Below are 20,147 nucleotides of genomic sequence, written 5' to 3' on the forward strand. Positions count from 1 at the left end.
AGATTCCATGGTTGTTCGGTTTTTTTATGTTTTATTTTATATAATATATTATTATGTCGAGTGTATAGGCATGTGAATACCTATGGAGATTTCTGTTCATGTGTTTAGTTTAATGTTTAATACGGATACATCTTGTAATAAAAATGGCGTACATCAATTTTTTCCGTTCGTCCTTGGGCATCACTTATTTGTTATTCGCCAGACGCCAATGCACAACAAAAAAGTAACAATAACATTTAAAATAACATACGAATCTAATGACGCGGCTATTAGACCCTAAGGCCTAGACCTATACCACCGCCAAAACTATCGCACCACGTCTGTAGACTGGACCATGTTTTTTTTTTTTTTTTTAGAAACCGATCTTTTATAATACCGCAATATTGGGCTACGCAGATAACGGCCGGACGGATACGTTTAACTGCATCACCATATTAGACATTATTATTATTATTATTATTATTATTATTATGTACATCTGCGTACGACGCGAGACAGATTTCAATAAAATAGCCCTTATCGCGTGCTGATAATAACAACGGTGTGTAGTACAACAATAACTGTCGACGACTGTGAAGGCGGTCTATTTATTCTACGCGTCTATTATATTACGCACAGACACTTTCTTTTGAGCGACACAAACTATATTATATCTACACGGACCGAACAACCGCACTCTATATGTACGACTGTTATACATCTGCAACACGTAGATACGATTTTATACTCGGAATTATCCTGCCTATATTTATACGTATTTAGCCGTGAAATTATTCGCTAGCAAAACGATTAGCTTTACATACGCGCGAGAGTATATATTCGTATGCGTACCTAACTATAGACCTACACACTTTATATATGTTTGTGTGTATGTGTGTGCTGTCGGTTTCGTTTCGTCCGCGGCGGATTCGGAACGATTTCGGCGTAAACGCGATGTAATGAACGCGGCGCGCGTTTGCGGGACATTTAAAAACGCACGCGAAAATAATCGTGGCGATAAATTAGTCATGTTTTCACTGAAACCGTGTACCACGTACCTACATAATAAATACACGCGACGGATATAATAAACAAAAACGAAAATATTCTGCGTATTGAGAACGAAAAAAAATCAAGAGCACCGCGTAGTCGTCATCCGCGGCGATTTATCTCGTGCGTGAGCGCGGCGATGGTCAGGAGACGTTGACGGTTACGCCGGCCGTCCAAGGTTATACGTTGTTATATTAAGCCGTTTATAGTAACGACTCATATGCACGCGTACGGATTTCGTCAGATTATTTTTTTTCCATACCATTTTTATTATTAAAAGTATATGTATATAGTAGCGATGCAGCGTTATTATTTATTACTATTGTTGAGATCTTAACGGACGTCTGACCGACCGAAAAAACAACAGCCTGCAATTTTCCGCGCCCGAATGTAGAGTAAACGGCGGAAAATAAGAGTAGTCACACACACACACGCACTCACGCACGCATACATGTATGGTACGACATTGTGTTGCACACCCGTTTACGATACGCGTGTGTGTCGGACACGATTTCACTACTGTGCGCAGTATACGCATCAATTTCCATGTACCGCGAACACTCTCGAGGACATTGAAAAACATAAAAGTTTTTAAATTTAAATGCTATCGAACACGCTAAAATTAACTCGGGTCATTTCTTCATTGGAATCGTGATTAGCGAAAAATAGCTCAGGAGCAGAGCCCAAGTAGGAAAAGCCGCAGTAGGTATAACTCGTAAAATATATATATTATGTATTATAGAACAGTTCTATATTATGTGTGACTCGCATGGGTGTTATTTTCGCGGGCCTAAATACTGATGCATAGAATTTCGTGTATTTGTCAAGTGAGATTGTATTGCATTTCACTCACTGGAGTTGGAAACCGTATTATGCTATTTTTATTTTGACTTGATCCATTATTGGCGATATCGACCATATTATTGTCATCGTCTTTCGGTCACGACACGATTTTTGAAATAACTATTATGATACCTCCAAATACCGGACACTGTCGGTTGCTAAAATTTTGACCATTATTCGGAGGTTTTCGATATTTAGAAAGCTCAGGTTTTGGTTTGTTTTCAAAAAAAAATTACCCACTATTTAGAGGTGTTCGTTAGGGGAGGTTTTACTGTATACGGTTTTATTTATTCTATATTTTGTAGGTACTATAGGCTAGGCACTTATCACATAAATGGGATAACGTTCACTAGCCAACGCAATAGCTAGTCTAAATTATATATACATAATACAATGTATAATAATATATATTGTTGTATTGCCGTAATAACGGTAATGTTCGTTCGACGGCTGATGTCAAAAAAAAAAAAAAAAATTCCAAACGCACTTTTTGCCGCCAAAAAAAGAATAAAAAAATGGTCAAACGATCGGTTTGTACTTTTACGTCGATTAATCGTCCGAAACGCGCTGTCACCGGGTGTAAATATTGTAACGGCCAATCTGACGTCATCGAGTGATTATTTTTCGGCGAACAAAAACTATGTCACTAGAGTTATAATAATGTTTATTTATTTACCGGACGATCGTCGACGCGTAAAAAAATGATAAAATAAAATAATAACAATAAAAAACAAACCATTAATCGGTCTTCCACGCGTATCCGCGGTATACGCGGGTTGTCGTGAATTACTATGCCGATAGGTGTCTATAATATAGTATTATTCGTAGTAAAAGTCTCAGTTCTTTTGGTGTATTTTAGCATAATATTATAAACAAAAATTGTACAAATCCTCCGTTATACTTTATCCATTTAACGATCGATCGAAACGAGTTTTTCATTACATCTAACCTTATATTGGATTGTGTAGCGCCACCGGAAATACAAACTGTTTATCCGTAATATACCACAGATGCCATTATCGGTACATATAAGTATATTATTATATATCGACACGCTCAACCGATGATAATATTATGCAGTACCCATATTACATGCATTTTTACAACGGGTCATTAAATTCAAAATATTTAAGTTTGAATTACAATATTATTATTATTATTATTAAACATTTTTTATTTAGTTGAAACTTGGAAATACCTTAATAGTAAATTTTATTGAGTTACGTCTTTTCTCAATTTTAATTTATTTTTATGTTCTTAGTTATAATTTACATATGTAGAAATATGTGAATATTATGTGCGTATGCACATATATTTAAGACGATTATATGAAAAAAGATTTAAAACTAATTGTATGGTAAATTAAAATCACATTTAAATGGTTTCACGCTTTTTTTATACGTGGGTATATCCATTGTATTTATAAACGAGTGTCATTATCATATTTAAGTCACTGATTCCTGATCTTATGATTTTATCACACGTGCGCAGTCGGGTGAACCTTAAATAACACGTAAATAATAATAGCAATAAATTATACACTGTATTATGTTATATTTGTATTACTAATAACGATAATGTACTACGTCAAAAAAAAATGTAAGATCAATCCTAAACTTGCGAGGAAATCTTCTCGGTTAAACTTAATTATTCATTATCGCTAATATGAAAATAGAGAATCAAAAAATGTCAAGACAATATACACGAATAAAGCATAACATAAAATATTTTTGATCTTTTAAGACTTTCAAAATTGTATACATTTACATAATTTCACCTTTATATTAGTTGTATCCTAATTGCTTTTTTTTTTTTATCTTTAATATGCTATTATACTTTACAATAACTTATAAGTAAGGTAATAATTTTTGTAGTTCTAGGTTTGTGACCATAAAGTTATTAATATAATAATAAAAAAATTTAGTCACGAAATTAATGTTCGAGTTAGTTTGCTGTTGTATTAAAAACTTTTAATTTTACTATATTGTATGCATCATGCATGTACTATGTATGTATTATTAATATTGTTGTTAATACTAATTATGTGATTCTACTTTAAGCATTCTAGGAAACAGATTTTTTCTATAATCATTGTTGGATAGTAAAAATTAAATAAAAATAAAAAATATTACACAAGAGAATAAACACTCGTAGGGAAACACAGAAGTCGAAAAAATAACAATTTCATATTTAAATTACTTGAAAACAATACATATTTTTAAAACAAAAAAAAAAAAAATAAAGAAATAATTTATTATTTTTTTATAAAGAAAATTATACCACACGTTTACTGTAGTTTACGTTGAATAATAGGTATGTCGGATTAGGTCCTGGATACCCATCCACTGTTTCAGTCTGTTTACTTGTCATTTCAATCCACCATGCGGTAACACGTAACAATAAAATAAAAAATGAAAATTACATTATTACACATCAATGATAGAGGTTATTAACAAAATAAAATGAGACCAAAAATATCGAACTTTTATCACGTAATTGGAAATGTATTAAACTTACAGCAGTATAGCCCTTTTTAACACTTTCTAACATACACATGTGTAATTAATAACATATTATAAATACACGATAGGAATAGTTATAATGTTATTATAACAATAATATAACTAACCTATTATCTACCTATAATAATATTTTTATCGTGATATTATATTACCTACATACAGTGCAAACGGAATGCAGTAGACATGCATACAACGAAAATATACACATCACGTGTATTACAATTATTCGCATAATATAATAATATAAGGACGTCGAATTACAAGTATAAGTACGAAATATAATAATTATAAAATACAATATTATATACCTACAAATGGCGTTTGTCGTTTTTATTTTTTACATTAGGTATATTCACGAAATATATTGCTGTACAATATTATACACTTGATGACGATGATGATTTATCAAATACACTTACTTTAATGAATGGTCGAGACATCGAGTGTTAACCCAACGCCGTACTAGAAATTAAAGTCTGTATAATATAAATATATATATATATCATAGTAATATCAACAATAATAGAGAGTATACATATTATAATATACATTTATGCTATTATGGGAATAGAACTTAATTATTATCACTAGCTATAGTTATTATTTCTTATTTGCGCGACGCGAATGCACTTTTATATAGGTAGTTACTGTCGCCAATATACACATGTGCCGTTTGATGTTCCTGGATCGTCCATTAGATTGAAGCGTTTGAATACGCCATGTGAAACGAAATTGTATAATACGATTCTTTCTAATACATATAAAATTATATACAACCTATTTTCTATGCCAATAAATATATAATTACATTGTATGTATAGGAATGGGTACGAGACAATTTACGATAAAGAAATGCATCGTCGTTTACCAACACAGTTACATGAGGTATATAATTCTTGTTTACATAATTGGTTGAAAAAATTGTGATTTATTATGTTATTATATAGATATAATTATTGTATTACTTTAATAATATAGTAGTGCTATGAATATACCTATTGGATTTACAATGATGTATGTAGTATATATTATTTTATTTGTATGTCTCTAATAATCCATAATCTTCAAAATCTGTCTTCGGGGATGGTGTCTGGCAGCAAATTGGATACGGCTGATATTTACCAGAGACTGCAGTTATAACTTCGATCAGACTTATACCCACGTAATTGTATGCTAAATAGTAGTATAAACCGTATAATTGAGTTCTGATAAAAAGTTTTATATACTATCATTACATTGTATTTGTATGAATAATAACTATCATCAAAGAATATTATTGTAGTATATCGTATACTTTTATTTTATAAAGTATAATTGATTATTATAAAATTATGTTATGCAGTGAAACTTGTGTAATTCGAAACTTTGAACTCTGCAGTACGTTTAATCTACGAGATGTTTAAAATAAATATAAATAAATAAGCATTTATTAGATATTGTACAATTTTCAAAATATGATTAATTATCTTGATATATTTATAAACATTTCAATTTTTCAATTATTTTAGAAGCCAAAATATTATTCTTTTAAATCTATTATATAATTTATAGCCTTGAAAATTTTTCTTCCTGCAATATTATAAATTATCGAAAATTTCGTTAGTAGGTCTAACCTAACCTAGTAATTTAAGAACTTTAAAAACTTTATCATCCTTTGTATCATATAAAAAAAAAATATTTCTTAAGTAAAAAATAGATATAGACAAACATAATACAAACTTCTATTAGCGTTAAATAGATTATATAGAATAGAACATGGTTCACGTAGTGCTCGTATTGTTTTTGTGTGAACCATGGTTTATATTATATAACAAGAATGAGTTATACTTAACGTTAACAACCTTTGAAGAACCGAATGATTTTTATTTTTGAAGATAACAATATTGTATTTCTGAATAGTTCAAATTTATACATGTGTATACATAATAATATAGTTTATTTTGTATTAGTATTTTTTTGTTTGCCAAATAATGGTAGATTAAAATTGCACATTAATTTGACATGATAGAGTACTGTGTTATTGTTAAAGTCACAAATGAATAATTACGAGCATCGAATAATGATCATCGTTATGTGATGATTTAGATGTTTAAAAAACGTTTATTTATTAAGCGATATCACGAGGAGTTATGAGACGAGAGCAAGAGAATAACAATAATGTAAGTCGTCGAGAAACGACTAAATAATGTCGAGTTTTAAAAGTTACTCATGGCGATTTACTCGAGTGCGATAATCGTGGCGTAATCATACGAATCGAACACACGCGTATAGTTTTCCGTTACCCGATTTGCATAACAATACACTGTATAACGTATAGTGTACCTCATATAGTATATAATCATATAATAACAACAATAACACGATAATCATATTAACATGCGAATATGAGCTATGGTAAATATAGGTGCATTCATACGTACGTGCAAATAGATAAACACGCGTGTCGTACCCGACGATGAGGATACAACAAAAGTATAGAACAGGCCCACGCGCATCAATATATACGCCCGCCACTGCTGCAGCGCGAAACGTCTTTTTATTTCCACAGTTCATTGCCACTATGATTAGCCCCGTCCGACGGATAACGCACGCCGAACCTAAAACCGTAGATCTAAAGAATAAACTAAAATCAATGACCTTTCAAGACATTTAAATTAAACGAAAAATTTAATTTTTTATCGTTCGAATTTTTTTTTTATAGTCATCGGACGCTGTATTATTTGTACTTTCAAAATATGCGGGATACGATATAACATAGATATAGTATACACTAAAAAATTCAGAAAAACAATCGTTTGAAGTCAAATGAAGGATGGCGTGCTCTATATGAAATCATACATTGCGGCGTACATATAAAGTAAAGGCACTCGATAGACGCATTTTTTCACGCGCATACTCCATCGTTTAAGTAAAAATGTGATGTTTTTTTCTATGAAATTCGAACATCACGTGTGTACATCTACATATAAAATATACCGTCTTGTCGAGACGCAAAATCGATCGTTTCCCCCCGAGTCTCGTCGCAACTTATTCGTCTTCAAACTATGCACAGTTACATTGTATATATACGTACGTATATGCGTGTTTCGCGTACCCGCGTATATTATATACCTATGCACGACGGATTCGCGAGAACGCGTTTTATATGCGTCGTCGTGGTGTTCGATGTACCGAAAAATAACAATGGCGTATTAATACTCATATACCTTTGTGTCATTACTATGGTGAGACGTTATCGTGCAACGTATTGCAAGCGCGTTTTTGCGGGGGCGCCAAACGAGACGCGCCGCAGGTGAAACTGTAGATGAGCGGGCGTGGGTATTACACGAGAACTTTGACCCGATCGTGTCCGGTGATCCGGCGAGTGATTCGAGCGTTCAAGTCTCCGAGATTTTCACAAGCAGCACCGATACGGTATATATATATTTATACTTTACCCCGTGACAAGTACAATGTTATTGTAGTGGCGTATACAATATGTATTCGCGCTAACAATAATATTATACTCGAAACAATATCCGTTTCGGGCCGATTAACCGTAGGCCTGCGAGAACGGATATCTGCACGATGTGAATCGTGTAAAACACCGTAAATATATATATATATATATATATATATATATGTGTTTATAATATACAAGAAGATTTTCCGGTAAAGTAATATTATGTATATATGTATATTGTTTTAGTGTTTACCTGGGGGTTCTTTTCCGTTTTATCAATGAATAGGTACATCTTACAGAAATATACGCCTATATATATAATATAGATTTATAGCCGAAAGTACCGTAACCCGTAATTGAGCCGCGCGCGTTCTTCCCGCCGCAACGAATTAAAAATATATCATCCGATTAAAAACCGATTGAAATAACGCCGTCGTCGCCGTTGCTACAGCCATATAATATTATTATTCGTATATATATATAAATCAGTTGATTAACGCGGAATCGTTAATCGTAGCCTTTTTTTGGTACGCAATTCTCGATCACTGCGCAGTCATGATTTTTTTCCGCTGCAACTGTTTTTGTTTTTAACAAATGGTCACGATGAATTTATTTAGGGCACCAGAGGCGGTGAGAAAATTATTTTTTGCAGACACACATGGGTATATTCAGTATTTTACTTGGTTATATTTGTAATACATATACAATACATTATATAAAATTGTATTCTAGACCGGAGGACGTCGTTTTTCTGTCGGCCTAGAATTTTCGTATCGACTAGACTGATAAATCTGCAACGCTGCGCCTTGTATCAGGCTTGCAGCAGATACATACATATAGCCTAACATATAGGTACACATTAAACATAATGTATATTGTACAGTACCTAATATTATTTTGTACATGATTCATAATCATTTTACAACATGTATACCTTTATACCTTTATTATATTATTATTTTATTATTAAAAATGAATGTCAGGGAACGCTTTATCGGTAGAATACGAATGTTGTTGGCCAGAGATATTTTCAAATATAATTATCACAAAATAATAAAAACAGGGAGCTTTTCATTTAAAAAATAGAAGTTTTATTAAGTAGTACGAACAAACATCAGTAAATTTAAAATATGGTAATTAAGTTTGAAAATCAGAATTTGAATAAATAAATTATTAGATGATAAAATAGGGTTTCACCAAGCGTGCTTAGGAATATGGGGTGTGATACGTGTAGGAAAAATAATATGACATCAATCTGAAGAAGTAATAACGGATGAAACTCGTTTTGTACATATATATATACTATTTTATTTGTCCATCATTATATTTATATTTCGTAAATAGTTTCTGTGCTATTAAAATACATTTTTGTTTGATATAAATATTTCTAATTTAATGAATTTATTTTGAGGTAGGTCTCAGCTCGAATTTGTTAAATATTTAGTTTCGAACACCTGATATATAATAGAAAGATTACATAGGTAATTAATTGATAAATTACATAGTATGGAAACTTTTTAAGCTGTTATTTGTTCTTTGGGTGTCATTAAGCTCACTTGCTAATACGTTTTGTTCAAAACGGGGTTAGTTGTTAGTATCAATATATAGTTATTTTAAATATAATTAATGAAACCTGAGTCAGTTACCAACACGAACAATTGATATGAATTTCTGTAAATGCGTCTGGCGCATCGTTATAGTTGCCAATAGTGACATACTGACATGGCGAGGAGAAACATTTGAGGTACGTTCCAATTTTGGGATAAAACTGGGTTCCATTGTTAATTTTTTTTATGCGCATCCAAGATTCAAATTGCATAAAATTGTGGAAACTATAGTGGTTTTTTGTTAGGTATGCGCAAACTGGACGTGACTGTAAACAAATCGTTAAAAGTTAAAACGTATGGTTAAACGATACATGGACGCATTCTGAAGCACAAAGCGTACAAGGTACTCAAAGCGTATTCCAGTGAAGACGTTATAATGTATAGGTAAAATACGCTTTTATTTTATTATATGTACACGGCAAAATGACGAACGACATTTTGCATGCAAACAAAAAGAATACGACTCGGACACAACACACAACCAGTGACATTACATTTGTCGGGTAGCGGTATATATGTTATTTTGTATACGCGCCGCGACGTTGCAGTATTACAATTGTTTCACACGTATTTTACCACCACAGTTCATTTGCATATTAAATAAACACCGCTAACACGTTATGGAACTAATCTATTTTAGCACCTTACTCGAGATTTTTTCCTTTTCCTCCTACTCTATCTTCATTTTTTTTTTTTTTTGAAAAAAAGACAACGGTTTTGTTGTATTGTACATATATTGTTTGGTCTCTACAGGTCTGAAAAAGAGTCAAAGAATGTTAGACGAACGGCAATATTATCGATACTAAACGCTATACGCCAAACCAGTAATCTATACAAGCGATATTATATATAATATGATAATAGCCTATTAATACTTATATGTATATTATTATATTCTTGAACAGTGTAAAATATTGAAAATATTGTATTTATTTTATTTCATTCAACGAAACTTAAATGTTTACCAAATCATCCATTCCCTTTGTATATATCGACAACAGTGTTAAATAATTTACTGTTTTAATATTACCAAAAATTAATCGGAGTTCAATAGTAATTATCTATATGATATAATTATACATTAAATACATTTTTCCACACGTTAATATTATTACGCTACGTAGTATATTATTATGTATGTATTTACCTTATGATAAAAATGAAAATAAGTAAGTGAATTAAGAAAATTATTCAACCGATGCATATACATTATAACATCATGATAATACATTGTTTTTTTTTATGATCCGCAATAACATGTAACCTAAATTGTGATTTAAAAAATTTTAAATTAATTTTATAATGAATGAATGAATGAATAAATTACTAGTAATAGAAAATAAATAATTATGATTGCATATTATTGCAGTATTTGAGTATTTAAATATTTAATACTTTACCTGTCCACTTATTAGTAATTAATACTTGACAAGAACATTTGAACATTTTGGGCAAGGACTCCACTCCAGACTACTGAAAATTATCAATAAAATAAATAAATATGAAAATGTTGATGAATTAATATACCATAAGTATCGAACAAATATTTTTTAAATTTTTTGTAGATATTTCAAATGATCAAATGAGTATAAGAATAAGAATCAAGAATCATCACAAGCATTTCATATGTAGTTATTTAAAATAATATATTAATATATATTGTATAGGTACAGGTAGAACTTGACAATATTTTCATAAAAGCGGTAATTTTCAACAAATAACTAGTATGATAAACGATTTAGCAACATTAAAAATAATATTTCAGTTATTCGGAGGTACACCGGAAATTATCCTCGAATGATAAATACATTTAGTTGTGACGTGAAAAATTGAAAACGTACCGATTTTCTATAATATTATGCATTATATTTTGGGTCAATAGGTTTGTCTATTTTTCTTAAGTTAATTTTTATTTATTTCTTAAAATTCCATTGAAACAATGATTTGATGTACCGACTTAAGCGAATTTATTTGATTATTATATTTTAAGTACCTATTTATGTTGTCAGTTAGGTTGTCCGTTATAAATTATTTCAATAAATTAATTTTATGATAAAGAACATTTTTGAATGAGTATTCTAACATATTATTCAATTTAGAAACAATTAAATTTGGGAATATTTTTGTAGGAAAATAGATAATAATATTCGAGAGAATAAATTCAGAACAACATCAACTCGTATTCTGTAATATCATGAACATGTCAAAATTAAATATAAACATTCAACCTGCAAATAACCTATGTTATTAATATTGCCTTATCAACATGTTAAATGCATGTTACTCTCTGACTCGAACCAAATTTTAGAATGAATTAATCTAAATATGTGTGATAGTATTATAATAGATTATACATTACCTATTTCTACAAACAAAATTATGCAACTGCCCATTCGATTAGTTATGGAAAAATATACCGCTGTCTGATTGAAAAAAATTATTAAGGTTTTGCTGTATTGGAGGTTATCTAAATAAGTTATAATTCTTTACTATACACGATTTCGTTTTACAATTGTACATTTTAAATGTACAGTTTTTTATTTAACATAAAAAGAGGATATACTTAGCTGTAGTATTATCGAGGGCATTATTATTAACTGTAGGTTAGATCGAGTGCTATTTGGTTAAATATAGTTGTATTCGAAAGCAACTACTGGTCAATGATAATCTTAAAAAAAGATTAATTTATTGCTTACTTAATGTATATAAAATATATTAGTGATCCATTTAATGCACTAATTTAATATCTTCATTATATTTGATAATAATTTTTGGAACTCCTAATCCTATACTTTAATACGAACATCTAGTTATACAGATCAGTGAATGTAGTTTTAAATAATATTAACACAGTTTAATACAATATTTTAAATGTTTATTTTATTCAAAATACTTATAAGTCTAAATTACATTAAATATAGTAGTGTAGTAGCTACTAGCTAGATAGGCGTTGTTTCAAGCTCTATGATATTGCGCCTGACAAAACCTTGTTGGTTGAGGATCAGCTTTCCTAGCAGCTCTCCATATCTCTACTATGATTTACATAAAATGACCATATGTGATTTCATGTTATTTTAAATCGTAGGAATTGATTGACACGTGTGCGCACGTTTTGGATGTCCCTTAATGGTTATCCTGTGTGTTATCACGCGTGCTGTTATATTCCGACGAAAACATTCAATTCAAGCTCACTTTAAAATTTAAATTATGTGTATAATGATATTAAAAAATATAATTATCAATTATAACTGTGCCTATTCTTAAGTTTCATACAATATATATTTAAACCCATGGTCTTTTTCATGTCATTATTATATTATTTATAATTATATTTTAGATTATTTTGTTTGTGTTATATAAATATTAATAACTTTTATTGAAATTGGCCCTGTAGTAGTTGATATTATCTCATTCAAATATGCACATATATATATAATAAATCGTCAATTATATTATAGTATTCAAGTATAAAGTACTCAATTAAAAGCTAAAACACCTAATGTATAAATGATTTCATTTGTTTTTATATTTATTTCAAAAGTAATTTGAGAAGTTTCTAATCATTGTAATTTTTTTTATCAATATCATCGATTTTTATACCACTCTATAGTTTTATTAAAACAATTATTTACATTTTTTTTACTCATTCGATTAATTTCTCTTCAGAAAACTCCTATAGTATTTAAAAAAAATTAAACTTAATTGCTTACATTATAAATTTTGTATTTTTTTGAAAAACTCCTATTGAATTATATTTAGCTGCAGGGCAGTAATTATTTTTTGAACAATCTCTTAAAAATAACAATATATGTTCATCTCATTTTTCCTCAACTATAAATCAGCTACACCACAGTAAATGGATACCGTATTTTGGTAATTAAAACACAATTATTTGCTTTAATATATAATACAGGCACCATACATCTGACAATATTATTAGCACGTATATATATATATCAGTTGTGATTATAAATATAATATGTACATTAGTTAATTCACAGGTAATATATATATATATGGAAATTAAACAGGATATGCTTAGCTGTTTTATTTAAGTGTGATAGAAAAGCGCATTAAAAGTTAGTTGGATTATTATTATGACCACTTCTGTTATGAATTGCATTAAATGTTTAATTAATTAAATCCATAATTACTTAGGAATGAAAAGACAATTTGCGATTATTGTTTTGAAGAGGGACAACAATAAATACGTTTGTAAACTATTTTATCAAATAATAATTAAACAGAAAAATAAAATATAAAACATATATATATGAGTACTTTAAAACAATTGAAACAAATACCTTGTCATTAAGTAGGTCACTGTAGGATTTGAACAATTTGAATTCAATGATAAATCAATTTAAACGATTATTAACGAATCCGAGCGGAAACGGTCCTACTTTTTTGTACCACAGTAATATCGATAATCAATCAATTATTTTAACAATAATATTATAATTAAAAAAAAAAAAATATTATTATTATTTTTTCTGAATTTTTTTTAAATGTGTTGGACAATGTCTACCTTGGGTCTGAAAATACTATATTCAATAAATTACGAGAAACCTTCCTTAAAGGTGACTAACGGAGAATATTTTAAAATATTTTAAGAAAAACACATTATTATAAAATCAAAAAATTCATTTCTCTATTTAAAATCTAAAAAAATAATCATATTTAAATAATTTTTTCAAAAAATTGTCTGATAGAACTTAACAACGAATCATATCATATATAACCTACTACATAGGATTATTGATACAATTTTTTTTACACCACAAGCGAGCAGTGATCACCACAACCACGTTTAACCACGATAGTAACCACTACAGACCCGTCGGTCACATGTTATACGTAAAATTGGATACAGGGATATCCTATCCGCGCAGTACAGGTATATATATATACTACTGTACTATGGTTTAACGACAACGGCGGCCGCTGCTGTCAGCGACGCGCAAACAAGAAGACGGGCAATTGCAATAATAGTAATAGCAATCGTTATAGTTATAGTAATAACAAACATCAGGAACGCTCGTTGATTTGCTGGCCCGTGACAGCGGAGATAGTGCGACGGCGGCGGCGGCGACCACTCCACACCACGCGCGCGCGTTTCCTAGTCGCGGCGAAACTATCGCACAAGGCACCGTTGGTCGCGTCTTCCGCACGCCACAACGTCCGTCGCGCCCAAACCGCAAACACCGCCGTTGTCGATTGTTCGTCGCCATCGTCGTGTCGTCTCCGCGGATTTCGTGTGTTTGATCGCGCGATAAACACTAAGATAGAAATATCGAAGAGACACGCGTATTTTCTCGAAACGGCGCCCGTTTTTGAACATAACGAATTTCCCGCGATCGGCCATACGATACGCCACATAAAAACACATACGGTGCCTGATTAGTATTGTACTTCGTTGTCGAGGAGTGCAGACACGTTGTCGTCGTTTTCATCTCGCACATTGTAAAATATCCTTTACGGGATTATTTTTTTTTTTGGTTTTTTTTGTCGTCCCAAAATCTACTGGCTTTCGAGTATTTTTTCGCTACTACCGCCGCCCACCCGAAAATGGATGGCACCGTCTTTCGCGCCGTCATCCTGTTAATGGTAGCGGTATTCAAGGTGAGTGGAAAATCAGAATTTTTTGTTTTTCTTAAATTCTAATCATTTACGAACAACGCCTTACGGGTTGTTCGTTGACGTTGTAATAGATGTATTATAAGTGTATATCGAATGATCGCGCGGCCCGGTTACGAACGGTTACCGTCGATCGAGCAAATTTGTACTTATTATGTGGTACATCGACCATAATGTATATAATATACGTGCCACTGTTGTTATCGTTGTTGTTTTTGCGAGTGATGGATGCAGCAAAGATTGACCATGGTAACTGCAGTTACGATCGATTACCGGTGAACGAGCAAAATCGTTTTATTCGTGAGCAAATCAAAAAAAAAAATTTCATCTGTTCGTTTTTAGCCAATTATTGAATCTCATAAACGCACGTTCAATTAAATGAGAATAATATTATTGTGCCTATTTCTATAGTTCCGACGTTCTTTTAGTTAATGATATATATACATGTATTTCGATTGGTCTAGAAACGAGTTATTGATAGTTTTTATTTCTATATAGTGAATAAGAATTAGAGTATCCATTAATTCGAACACCGTACAAGTATTATTACGCTGATAATTATTAAATTTAAATATATATATATTCTCAACACAATATAATTTTATTTAAATATTGTGGTTAAAGAATATGGACTAATCGTTTTGTTATTATTGTTCGAACGGTTCAATCATCTTAGTTCCCACACCTGATTTTTCAACTTCCATTGTAATATAAAATTAAAATATTTAACACGAATCTGGAAATTTAGAACAATTTGGTCTACGCAATTAGAGAAATTAGTTCAAATTACATTTCAATGAGTTTTGTTCATTTTTAATAATTTTGGGAAATTATTTAAACTAGTTCTTATAGTTTTTATTTTTATTTATAAAAACATGTTAAACGTAATTTATATGTAAAATAATATATAATTTAATTACTTGGCTAAGAAGTGAAGAAGAATAATTTAGCTGTGTGTGTGTTCTGAGCTTACATGAATACCCATACTATTATAAAATTGATATTTTTATAGTAGTTTATTATTAGTGCGTTTAACTTCAATATTCAAGTATGATAAATATATATTTTTTTTGAGATTAAAAGTTCAACAAAATCGCAATATCTGAAGCGTATACAAATCAAAATTTCTGTTCTGGTTGAAAAACTAGGTTAAACGACTAGTGATTATTCTTGGGCATATTTGTTTTTCTGAGAAGTTATGGAATGATTTTTCGATCAAAATATGAAAATATTACGTTATAAATGTATGATATACATAAGAAAATATTGAAAATATATAGTTGCAAGCATCTTATTGGTAACGATTCTGTATTTGCTATCAATGTTATCGATGTGTGTACCATATTATAATATTGTATGAACTATATGCGCATGCATATTATGTACGTTTACACGGTTCGTTAAAGTCTCTTAGATTGGTATTAGTGCGATAAAAGGTTTGCAAGACCCACATTGCCCGTTTCGGTATATATTGTAGTTGTTATCATTATCATATTATTATACTTATACATTAGGTATTTTATGCAACCAATACGATTCATATTACAATAACAATATTCGTAGCGATGTGATCTGTTAAAACGATCGGACTAGCTTTAAAACAATGGTGAATTCTTTAAGCTATACAATTAATTAAATTGAACATTTAAATGTATTACTATTATATAAACAACGATGTAACTCATGCCGACTATTATAATATATATGTATATATTATGTACGTATAAAATTGTTCTATATAATACAATGATATAAATAACATAATATATAATGTGCAATGTCCGAAAACAACGATAAGTGTGTATCATAAAGTCTATTCCCCATTAGGCCTGTTGCAGTGATTAAATTTAAAATAGTACAGTTAAAGAATAATAATTATTAAGATGGATTTTATAGAAGAATTTATATAATCCTTGTTACAAATGTTTACAATACCCACTGATATATATAAAAAAATTATTAGGTTAACGTTGGTAAACAGAAAACGTTTCTGTGATTTTCAGTAGGTTAGTTTCCATTTATTAATTTAAAAATTTTAAAAACGACATTAGAATATATTTTAGTTTTATGTCTTAATAAATCAGGTATATTTTTAAACTTTTTAAATCTAGGTCTAAAACAGTTTTGTCATTAAAAAAGTCATTAGTGTTGGTTTTTAATAGTTATGAGAACGAGAATAGAAACTAACTAATTTTAGTTAATAATTATACCACGATAAATTTCACTATGAATTTGTAACGAGCTATACCTCAATAATATTGGGGTGACATATTTTATTTATTGAAACAAATGTTAAGTCAAATATATATTTCTTGTTTGTATCAATATAATTATTACCTATATAACTAGTACAAAATAAAAATGTGTATTACTTAAATTTATAAAATAAACATTTGAGCATAAAGTATAAAACGTAATTTATATAATAACAAATAATGTCTTGTAATATTATTGATGAAAACCAAGTATAAGTAATATGTATAACTAAATTAATATTTATTTTAGGAGTATATTTTAAAAACAATCGCATAATCTTATTATATTCTAAGGAAATTGTGAATTGGATTTTTTGTTTTGAAACATTACACATTGCATGTATATATAATATTAAAATACTATATAAATATATCACAGATAAAAAAAATACAGTTATTATCGACATAATACAGGTTGTATTATATTGTTAACTGGAGTTTTGAATACCTAAACCAAAGCATTAAATATATATTCTAATATAATGACCGTCAAAATCAATAATGTTCTGAATCAAAATTATATTTTTTTCCTTTACCGGAATGACTATATTATATTATCATCATTATACAGCTATGGGCGTCCTTAATACTTATAGCAAATATAATATGACGTATAAGTGTATTATATTATTATAATAATGTATAGTAAGTAAAATATCGTTAAACCGAGTTATCGGAAAAATTTCCTATCACAGCTAAAGGACTATATATTTTGTGATAAAACGAGTGTATACGTGATATTGTTATATATTAGCATGTATTTTATATAAATCGCGTGTTATATGAATCAATATTGACGCAATTGCTCCGGGTGCGAGAAGAGCGAATGAGACGACTTACTGCAGTATGGATCATATTATATACAGTTACCTAATTAGAGCGTAATAAAAATTTGCTCGAGACGGCGCCGAAGCATAATAATAATATATAATGTACCTTACCTACCTATATGTTATTATTATTGCATTATTGCCTATATTTTTATGTTTTACAAGCGACTGGTCTTGTCTATTATACAAACACATCATAATATCTAAAAACTTATGTGAGCCACGCGTACAACGGCAAATGGGCCGAATCCACGACTGGATTAATTAGCGTAGGTACGGAGGTAATTTCGACAACTCCGGTCCCGTAATAAATTATATATGCGGTGCTGTAGAACATATATATATTAATATATTATAATACCGCGATGTCTATTATAGTAATAATATTATAATTTTTAAGTAACGTACACGGTACCGCGGCCGTACTCGAATAAAATTGGTCACGGGAGACCGGATCCGTTGGAAAAGGATTAATTGCAGCTGCTGTGTGTCGTTTAAGGAAAACTGCAGTAATGTATGCGCGTGATGGTTGCACCGAGAGTTGTACTCTATTATTCATTATAAACTCTGTTATTGTGCGAGCGTGCACACACAAACAGCGTGTTAGATCATTTTTCGAATTCGTAAGAATAATAGTTGTTTAATAGCGGTAAGTCTGATTTGAAAAAAGTTTTAACTTAATTTTTTTATTGTCGGACAAACAGTCTGAGCTCATTTTTCAGTCGGCCGATAACCAAACTGAAATCACAAATTATTATACTAGATAATTATTTCTTATATTTGTATAAATATTATTTTTTTATATACAAACATCTTACAAAAAATCATAGTCAATACAAATAGCCTATATACAAATTATTCAATGCACACAATTAAAATATTATTTTTATGTGATTAACATATAATAATTTCGGTAATATAAATATTGATTATAATTTATAGTCTTTGGGTAATTTAATGGTCGGTAAACTATAGAAATACAGACATGCGCACCATAATCATCAGATTGATATACCTATTCTACCAAGTGGATTTCCATTGTAGTTTTGTTTTTTTTATTTACCGACTTTGACGTTTTATATTTTTTAAGTACGGATTATATTCACGTCGTGTTATATTATATTAGTATATATTATGATTATCATCAACACTATTATTAGTATTACGCGAAAAATATTTTACGTTGGCGGTATGTATCGAGGTATAGCACATACCTAATATTGCCGTTTTCCGGAGAACAGTTTAATAAACGCGAGTGTAATACAATACATAACAATAATATTATTGTATTGACATGGTTGCACGGCAATTTTCTCGTCAGACGTTTTCCGGTCGGATTAGCGCTGCCGCGGGCGCGATGGAATATTGTACAAACATTTCGATCAACCGGATTCGTGGGAACGACACCACGTCATAATAATATTGCATTACAATAAATATACGATATTGTAATATATTTATAATATATTAATATACATTATACACACCGGTACTTTGTATACGCATGTCGATCGTATTATAGTACCTATATCATGGCTATATGTATTATCGTTTGCTGCCCGTAATGTTTTCGGGGCCATCGACGATTCGTGTAATATTTAACATTCCTACCTAATAACATTTATTTAATTTATTATTTAGGCCATATACGAGTTTTGCGCCAAAATTCAAATTCTGGTCGAATTGTGTGCTATTTTGTTTTCTGCTGTGGGTTGGGTTCAATGCACATTTGATTTCGATTGCATTTTTAATAAATCTTTAAAATAAATTAATCGTCGATGTATGGATTTTTATACGCATGTACAAAAAGTATACTTTTGGTATTAAAAAATCTATGATGATTATATGAGAATAACATTTTTTGAATTACAATAAAATAACTAAAATTGTATGCTATATTTAAGTATCTAAAACATTCAAATTATTATTTAAAAATGTATGTATTTTTATTTATTCATTTAAATAAAAAAAGAAAATCTTAA

General features: G+C 29.9%; 1 protein-coding gene across 1 annotated transcript in view; it reads left to right on the plus strand.

Moving 5' to 3' along the window:
• Positions 1-14,599: 14,599 nt before the first annotated feature.
• Positions 14,600-20,147, plus strand: part of LOC113560908 — a 29,432-nt gene continuing 23,884 nt past the window's right edge. The window contains exon 1 of the mRNA XM_026967032.1: positions 14,600-15,065. Coding sequence (XP_026822833.1) covers positions 15,012-15,065 — 54 coding nt within the window. The 5' untranslated portion in view covers positions 14,600-15,011. The remainder of the gene's footprint in view (positions 15,066-20,147) is intronic.

The sequence above is a fragment of the Rhopalosiphum maidis genome, chromosome 4 (genome assembly GCF_003676215.2).
Source record: "Rhopalosiphum maidis isolate BTI-1 chromosome 4, ASM367621v3, whole genome shotgun sequence".
Lineage (NCBI taxonomy): Eukaryota > Metazoa > Arthropoda > Insecta > Hemiptera > Aphididae > Rhopalosiphum > Rhopalosiphum maidis.